The following is a 9,462-nucleotide window of genomic DNA, read 5'->3' on the forward strand; positions in this document are numbered from 1 at the left end:
TATTTCATGATAATTTCATATCTGAAAATAATTTCCCCAAAGTCTGTCAGAAATGGGCAGCGAATTGAGTGATCATTTAAATTGCAAGACTATATTTTTACAATATAGACAATCTAACAAAGACACAAAATTCCTAGAGTTTCAATATAAATTTATATATAAAGCCACAGCTGGAGTTGCTTTGTGGAGGCGCCGGGTCAACTGCTCCACTTCCATCCTGAGGGCCTGTACCTCCAGGGCCTGACGGTCATAAGCGAGCTCCCTGGCTGGCAACAAGTGATTGCTTTATCTCAGGCTGGGCCTGGCTGGCAACAAGTGATTGATTCATCTCAGGCTGGGCCTGGTGGTTACTCTCTGCTAGGGCAAGACGAGTGTTCCGTGACCGCTGCCGCTCCTTCTTTGGCTTGAACACCAGGTTTCCAGGGTCGATAAAAGACCGGTTCTCGGCCACCTTGGTCCTCGCCCTTTGGCAGATGACCATTGGGTTGCTGGGATTCCCCTTTCTTCCAGCGTGGGTAGCCGTGTAGTGCCTGGTGAGATCTCCAAATCTGTTATAGGTCGCTTGGCACTGATCAACAGGACAAAATAATGTCGTCAGCTTCTTCAGGTGACGCATGGTCCAATGCCGATCAAATGCATGCAGGTTGGTGAACATTTGCTTGTCCGGACATGCTGGACACTCCATCCCCGGCACAAACGTCACGACCTTGATGGATGGGCTAGCTGACACTTCTGGTGGTGGATTCTCCTCCTCTCCGAGGGACATGTTCTCATCAAACAACTCCAGGACAGATGGGGAAGACCTTATAATAAGAGTAACAATTAGAATTAGCAAATTGTCAACCAGAGTGAAGAAATGTATTTCTGATGTGCAAAGAATTTACAATTATTTTATTTTATTTTATTATTTTTTAAATTTTGTAGTGCAGGTATAAGAGAGAGAGTTCCAATTTCAATGTTATTCCCACAATAACATATCCTACTAATCCTACTGGTAATTAAATTGATCCGACATCTACTCTCAGTAGGATTTATAACTCAGTCATTCTAAATGTTTAGGCCCTTAGAAATACTGATGGAAAGCGTCCAACAAGCCTAAATTTTAAATCCGTACAGATTTGTAAGTCCTAAGCACTAGACTTTAGTCTACTTCATCAGTCCGTTCTCTGCATCCCTAAGTACCTCTACTGATAATTTTGATATTTTTGTTTTAATGAGATGATTTTAACTCTCATCTCTGATTGTTTCAGGAATACATGGATGATGTCTCAAGCCTATTGCTTGGAAGTCCACCATTTAGGTGGATCACTCCCCAATATGGTAACAACCGGTCAATATGCACAACCTTTGGTGTTTTATTAGGTCCATTCTGGATACGGTAGGTTATGTCATCAATTTGTTTGGTGACAACCCAACCCTTTGACCATTTGGGGATAAGTTTGTAACTGAGGTTAGTGGCTCTGTGGGGGTTAAACAACCACACTGGTTGCCCTACTTTGAGTCTGGACTCTTTGCTCCCCAAGTCGTAACGTCTTTTCCGCACTTCCGAAGAACGTTTGAGACTTCTTCTGGCAGTCTCAAAAGCTTTTGTGAACTGTTGTTTGATCTCGTCCACATATTCTTCTCTAGTAATCGGATTCTCGTTAGGATCACCAGTTACTAGGTGAAATGGCATTCGCACCTCTGAACCAAATACTAATTTATTTGGCGTGCAGCCCGTTGATTCATGCTTGGAACTTCTATAAGCTGCCGTCACAAAGGGGAGATGTGTGTCCCAAGACCTTGGTCTCCCTTCTATATACATACTTAGCATTGCTGCTAGCGTGCGGTTAAAACACTCGACCTGACCGTTAGCCTGAGGTCGGAGAGAGGTTGTTCTGGTTTTTACCACTCCCAGCAATTTACATAGCTCTTGGAAAAGTGTAGCTTCATATTGTCTACCCTGATCACTATGTAACATTTTTGGGGTACCAAAACGGCATATCCACTCTTCCACCACTTTCTTAGCCACTGTTTTAGCCTCGATATTTGGTATTGCATTGGCCTCTGTCCATTTAGTGAAAGAATCTGTGACCACCAGAACATATTTATTTCCAGCAGTGGTTCTTTCCAGGGGACCCATGATATCCGTTGTCAATCTCTCCATGGGTGAGCCTGTTATATACTCCTTCATGGGTGCTTTCTGCTTTTTAGGTGTTTTCCTGGCTACACATTTGTCACAGTGTAGACAGTGGTCTCTGACATCTGCCTTCATTCCAACCCAGTAGAATGACTGTTCGAGCTTTGCGAATGTCTTGGAAACACCAAGGTGACCTCCCAAAGGTGAATCATGACAGCCTTCGAGGATGAATCTTCTCTTAACAGCTGGTACAACAATCTGCCAGCGCCATTCCTTGCCATCATTACTTTCCCATCTACGATAAGGAATTCCTTGTCGCATAGACAAGCGATCAAACTGACCCCATAATGCCTTGCAAGCATTAGAGTATCCTGAAACCGTTTCCCATTTCGGACGTTTATTCTGCTCTCTAGCCTTAAACATAAGACTGATATCGGGATCTTGCATTTGCATGTCTTTTAACTCTTCCTTTCTGAAGGTTATATCATTTTGTTTTGCAGATTGGGATCTGGTGATGGCAGAACAAACAGCACTTGTCTCAGCAACACTGCATGGTCCTTCCTCTCTATGACACTGCGGACAAGGGGTACAAGGTCGACGACTTAGAGCGTCAGCATTCCAGTGAACTCGGCCGGGTCTATGAACTTCTGTCAAGTCATAGTTACCGAACTCCTGCAACCATCGAGCCGTTTGATTGACTGGCCTCTTGATGCGCTTAGCCCAAGCGACTGCAGAATTGTCAGTTCTGATGGTGACAGGCCTACCAAAGACATATGGATGCCAATGACGACAAGCTGCAACTACTGCCAACAGCTCACGGCGAGTGACACAGTAATTCTTTTCAGCTGGAGTGAAACATTTACTGTAGTAACCCAGTACCACCTCTCTGCCATTTTGATTCTGTGACAGGACAGCTCCAAGACCATCACCAGATGCATCACTGTCGATGGTGATTTCACCCTCTCGTGTGGGAAAACCAAGGACAGGGGCTGAGGTGAGAGCGTCTTTCAACTGTATGAAAGCTCTGTCAGTTTCCTCAGTCCATTGGAACTCAACCGACGGACTGGAAAGTTTTGTCAGTGGTCTCGCGATTTTCGAAAAATCTTTGATGAATTTTCTATAATAGTTGGCTAGTCCCAGAAATTGTTGGATCTGTTTTCTAGATTTGGGAGTTGGCCCGGATCTGACGGTTTCAATTTTCTCTGGCTGGGTGTGTGTACACCGTCAGCCGAAATGACATGACCCAGAAAGTCCACTCTCTCCTTGAAGAGATGGCACTTCTTCTCGGCTTTAATTTAAGGCCTGCTAAAGATAGGCGATCCAAGACTGTTTTCAGGCGGATCATTACTTGATCAAAAATCGCCCAAACACTATTATGTCATCCAGGAATCAGAGACATTCGTTCCACTGGAGACCTCTGAGAATCATCTCCATGAGCCTTTCGAACGTGGAAGGAGCGTTGCAGAGACCAAATGGCATAACATTCCATTCGAACAAGCCGAAACGTGTTGTAAAAGCTGTTTTCTGTTTTCACGTGGATCCATCTCGACTTGCCAGTAGCCGGCTTGTAAATCCATGGTACTGTACATCCTTGCACCCCCTAGGCTATCGATACAGTCATCGATACGAGGCAAAGGATATGAGCCCTTTCTAGTGCGCTCGTTTAAAACACGAAAATCGCAACAGTATCTCCAACGACCATCCTTGCGCTGAACAAGAACTGTTGGGGAAGCCCAGGGACTACTCGATGCTTGTATGAAACCTTGCTCCAACATTCGATTGACTTCTTTCTCCTCCGCCTCTTGCTTAGCAAGGGTCTGACGGCGAGGGGCTTGCTTGACTGGTCTCACATCACCCGTGTCAATGCGGTGTTTAACTAAGTTGGTACATCCAAGATCATCATCGTTCTTAGCAAAACTATCTCTATAATTGTATAGGAAATCTCGAAGCTTTTTCTTGTTGGCTTGCGTCCAAATTAACCTTGCTTCGGTCAAACAAATCTGCTAAATGATCAGGTACCTTAGCATTGTTAACTCTGACACGTGAGACTCTCTTAGCCAGTTTATTTGAAACTAAGTTTACATTCTCACACTGTCCCAGGATTCTACCTTTAGCTAGGATATATTCTTTGTCTAGAACATTGATCACTTTGACTGTAGCCACTTTACTTTAATTAGTAACTACTGAATTGCCCATAACTAACCCATGTGCACATAACATGTCTTTGCAGGGTTCTATGAGGATAGAGGACTGATCTCTCTGACTCTCAGGCAAGCTAACTTGGACATAGGATACAGACTGGCGTGGCAGTGGGACATCATCAGCAACCATGACAGTGGTCTCTGTGCCAACCATTGGCAACCATCTGCCGCGCAACTGGATCCTCGACCCAGCGATGTCGATCACACCCTCAAGTCTTTCTAACACATCTATTCCAATAATGCCATCGCACTCATGAGAGTTATCTACCTCTGCAATGATGAACTCTTCCTTACTAGGGCTTAAATCATCTCCCAGAAAGACAGATGCTTGGAAAATTCCAAAAGCCTGGAACAAACTTCCATTCACAGCCTCAAGCATCATGTCAATAGGATTAATAGCTATAGAGGAGGACAAGCGCTTGCTTGCAGCATGAGACAACAGAGACACTTGGCTACCAGTGTCAACAAGTAAGGTGAAATAAGTATGACCTATCCTTAAATTAACAAATTGGCCCTTATCACCTATTTTAAAGCAAGCTTGGAAATCTGCTTTAACAGCAACTGGGTCAGGTGGATTGTGTAGAGGATTATCGGGAATTGCCTCCCCTTTACTGGAAACCACACTAATCCAAATTTCCACCTGACCACTGGATTTAGCTGATTTAGGCTTTGAGGTCTCCTTAACTGGTACATTCTCCACTGGCATCCGACCTAATTCCGGGCCAGTGGGTAACCGTTTCCCTGACAACCATTCATCTGGGAATTCAGAGGACACTCAGAAGCCCAGTGACCTGTCTGTTTACACTGGAAACAGGCATCTTTATCTCTCCTGCTCGTACTTGGCGAGCGAGATTCACTCCGCCGACCGGAATTGTCTTTCTTCCATGGGGACTGAGACTGATTTTGTCTGTCCTTATTGCGATTGTAGTTTTGTCTTCCTCCTTCAGGTCGCTTACGGGGAACGAGAAGAGTGAAACTGTACGGCAGCAAGTTTTTCCACAGTCTTCTGGAGGCTTGATAACTGGTCAGTAAGAGAATCGATTTTTTTTATCCACAGAAGAACCTTCCGACTCAAACTGAACTCTCTTCCCTCGAGAAGGATGAGGACTGACAGATCTCACAGATTTCTTTGAACCTGGTTTTCCAACAACAGATTCGTAAAGTTCTGCAACCTCGATAGCATCTTGAAGAGTACAGACACATCTATCAAGGAATCTAAGTCTTAAGTCTTTATCGACTGCTCTTTTAAGTGCATCTAAGGCAAACCTTTCTTGCATCTCAAAAGGTAGATCTGGATAGGCTCCCAAAGCCAAATGCCAGATATCATCACATAACTCAGCAATAGTCTCACTAGGTTTACGGGTTCTCATCATGAGCTCCTCCCGTTTGACATCAGGGATACAAGTACCATACCGTCTTCTTAACTGATCAGACAGCCAATGACAGTCTAAACGCTCTCTTACAGGTAAACCTGCATAGAAACGTTGTGCTGCTCCCTCCAGAGCACATCCCAACATCTGAGCAGCCTGGGCATTGTTCCAACGGGACTGATTAGCAATATTGCTAAACTGGGCTTCGAAAACCCGATAATCACCAGTTCCATTGAACTTGGGCAACTGCAGAGAAATTCTACCAATGGAAGTATCTCCCCTTGAGGTACCTCTATCCATTGAATCTATTCTCTGAGACAAACTGAGAACACAGCTGGACAACTGTGACACCAGACCCACAAGATTTGGATCTGAACTCACCACTGGGCGTGGCGGATTGTACGAAGGTGTAGCATGCATAGAATTGTCTTGAGAATTGAGCTCAGGATGCAAACCATTATTCACTGGGGAATGAATGAATGTGTTTGAACTAAGTACATCAACTGGTGAAAGCTGAGGCGGTATAGTACCAGCAACATTCTCAGACTCAGCCCTATAGGCATTATCTGGAGAAGTATTTGTCACAGAGTGTAACTCTGGAAAGCTGTGCATTTGGCGAGAACGCAAATTACCTGCCGAACCCTCCACAGAGTTTACTCTCCTTAGATCAGGGTTATTCTGACTGTGAAACTCCATTTTTATGTAATGGGAAAATTTTACTTAAAGTTATAATATAAAGTTACCAACTAACTTATGTTTTATTCAAGTTATTTACTAAATATTTCTTTGATCCACAAGAAAGGATCCCACCGCTGCCACCATAAAACTGTAACGGTTCAATGGGGGTAAAACGAGAAAAATATATTTTATTTAAGTAGCATGTCTGTTCTGTGGTCCACTCTCACTTTTACCCTGTTAATTACAGTTTCTACCAATAAAAAGAAATAACTTGACAACATGAAGTTGAAACAATGAACAAGGATTTATTACACATAAATTTATCACAGTCAATAATGTCAAATATTATTTAAATCAGAACAAACTTCTGATTAAGTAAGTACTGTCTCAAGCAAAGCTTGGATATATTATACTTACATAATATTGTGGTGTTCTCGGTAGATACCGGTGAAAATATATATGGAAAATCTGCGACTCGCATCCACCACAATCAGTCTAGAACTGTCAACTGTCAACTGTCAACTGACAACTGACCAGAACTACGTCACAATCCTCATGACGTAATTTGTTTACAATCAACAAGCAAAACATATTAATTTATTATTGGTGCATAAATAATAAATGTAGAGCGTCACAGGACTCATTATAATTGTGGAAATGTCTTTGACGCTTAAAATACAGAATTTGCAAAAGTAATTTTGTCAACGAACTGTGTACACATAAACTCATGACGTCATCATCAAATATGGCCGCCTCCATGGATAACATTGCCGAAGCAATAGCTCTGACGAAACGACAGTTAAATATAAGTTCTATCAGGTAAAAGGATATGGATTACAATGTACACAACATCGAGTAGTTTTTAATGTTATTCAAACGGTATTACGTCTCACAATCCAAAGACTGAGGATAAATGCAATGAAACTCACTGCCTATATACCGACGGGGAAAACTCGTCGAATGGAAAACACCGGAATTAACCCGAGGCCAAATGCGAGAAAAGATAATTAGGGCTGTATATTACAACTGTATTATGTAAAGTCAAGTATGCCCTTGATATATACAATAAATTTCTAACACAGAAATACACGTTTTTTATTCCATGACGATGTCAACAATTACCATATATAATGTGATTTATGTTTAAGGAATATTGAACACTGGTGGCGCAACATGGAAAGACATAAGAAAGTTCACTGTCACCACTCTCAGAGAATTGGGGATGGCAAGTTTAAACACGAGAAAATACAGCAAGAGTTGTATCTACTTTTGAAAGCTTTCGAAGACGAGGGTTCAAAGGAGTTTGATTGTAAACAACATGGGCTACATGTAAGCGTCATTATGAATACAATGACCCACGGTTCAATAAGTTGACAGACGCAGTAGAAAAGACTTTTAGTGACATAGGAAATTCAAACATGGTCGATCTGTTTCCATTTGTGAGATTGCTACCATGAGATTTCTTTAATTATAAACATCTTGTTAGAAACATAGAGGTTATGAGGAAAGAGCTAGCCCGAAACGTTAAGGAACGTGTCAACAACTATGATGCAGACAACGTTGAAGATTTTACCACAGCTTTCCTCAAAGAGGTGCGACGCAGCAAGCAGGAGGACAAGGCGTTTGATGGTAAAGGCAATTACACATAATGAGAGGGTGTTTGATTTGTTTGATAACTGACTGATTTGTATGCAAATAGCAAACACACTTCGTTTTAGTGTAGAGAAGGCTTTTAACCTAAAATCATTATTAATTTTAAACAGTCTCCTATTTGTACCTTCATACTAAGAGTTAAGTGAAGTAATGAAGGTCACAAAATCGTTTGTCGTGCAATTTACAAATGTTGCACTGTCTAAAGGATCCCCCGGAAACATTGTCATTTCTGTTTAGAAAGTCACCTACAGATGACTATGACCGATATCTTTATGGCGGGAGCAATTGATATCGGCAACAACCTCAAGTGGTCACTTCTATATCTACTCCACTACCCGGAAGTCCAGGAGAAGTGTTTCCAGGAGATCAAAGAACACATCGGACTGGAGAGAAGACCAACGATGATGGACAAGCCCAACCTTCCTTACGTTGAGGCTATGTATTCAGAAGTATTGAGACACACAGATGCGGTCCAGACAGGAATGCCATATACAGTCCCCTGCGACGTCCAGTTCATGGGCTACACGTTCCCTGAGGGTGTCACTATCATTCCCGTGTTAAACTCAGTGCTTCACGATCAGACTGCGTTTTGATAGCAACATGATTGACAAAACTCAGGAAAAGTATGATAAATATATGTGGACCTTGCTTTTGAAATGTGTCGCTAACATCGCTAGTACACTGTTGGCAAGCTCCCCATTGTTCTCGATGCCCTTGGTTTTGCACCTCCTGATCTCTTGACGAAAATCAGGACAGTGCCCGGGTTCTCCAGAGCATAGCCCTTCTGACACTCTTGGGGTGTCTTAGGGAGTCCACATATTCTCCAGAATGTTCTTTCGTTGGGTAGAGGGACAGGGCTATTTGGAGTTATGGTGAGCTATATTTTGGTATAGGTAAGACCGTTTGACTGATGAGTGATGACGTCACCTTTCTGTTTTTATCGTTGTTGAAACTACTACTGATACTGATTGTCCATTTTGATAGCAACATGTTTGGCATGATTCAGGAAAAGCATGATGGATATGCGGACTTTGCCTTTTGAAATATCTCACTTGCATCCGAAGTACACTGTTGTCAGGTTCCTCATTGTTCTCTGTGGCCTTGGATTGGGACCTCCTGATCTCTCGAACCTTCTTGTGTGTGACTGTGTGCAGGTGTATAGAGGGGACAAGGGTACCTGTGCTAATGATGAGTCTTACCAGGTTGAGTGCTTCATTGATAATGATGAGCCTTAGCATGTTGACTGTGCCGGGACAACAACCTCACTCTCTGCTGCACCTAATTTTGATATGTAAAACATAACAATAACAGTTTGGTGATATACGCTTCTCCGTGGTGGGCCCAGATAGGGATGGGTTGTTCCTCTAAACCTTGCATGGAGCTATCCCCGATGTTAGTTCAATAGTTGGTTATAGACCAACAAGAAGTCGGCTGGCCTGAG

The 9,462-nt window shown here is 42.8% G+C and overlaps 1 protein-coding gene across 1 annotated transcript; it reads left to right on the plus strand.

The window, feature by feature from the left end:
- Positions 1 to 7,867: 7,867 nt before the first annotated feature.
- Positions 7,868 to 8,614, plus strand: LOC124290994 (cytochrome P450 2C19-like). Its single transcript, XM_046727855.1, has 2 exons — positions 7,868 to 7,997; positions 8,259 to 8,614. The coding sequence occupies exons 1-2, from the start codon at positions 7,868 to 7,870 to the stop codon at positions 8,612 to 8,614; spliced, it is 486 nt and encodes a 161-aa protein (XP_046583811.1).
- Positions 8,615 to 9,462: the final 848 nt, after the last annotated feature.

Source organism: Haliotis rubra, unplaced genomic scaffold (genome assembly GCF_003918875.1).
Source record: "Haliotis rubra isolate DU_JTF1 unplaced genomic scaffold, ASM391887v1 Scf48, whole genome shotgun sequence".
NCBI classification, from domain to species: domain Eukaryota; kingdom Metazoa; phylum Mollusca; class Gastropoda; order Lepetellida; family Haliotidae; genus Haliotis; species Haliotis rubra.

Coding starts and splice junctions, on each gene's coding strand:
- LOC124290994 (XM_046727855.1), top strand. CDS start 7,868: ATGAGGAAAGAGCTAGCCCGAAACGTTAAGGAACGTGTCAACAACTAT. Junction 7,998..8,258: donor GGAGGACAAGGCGTTTGATG/GTAAAGGCAATT, acceptor ATTTCTGTTTAG/AAAGTCACCTACAGATGACT.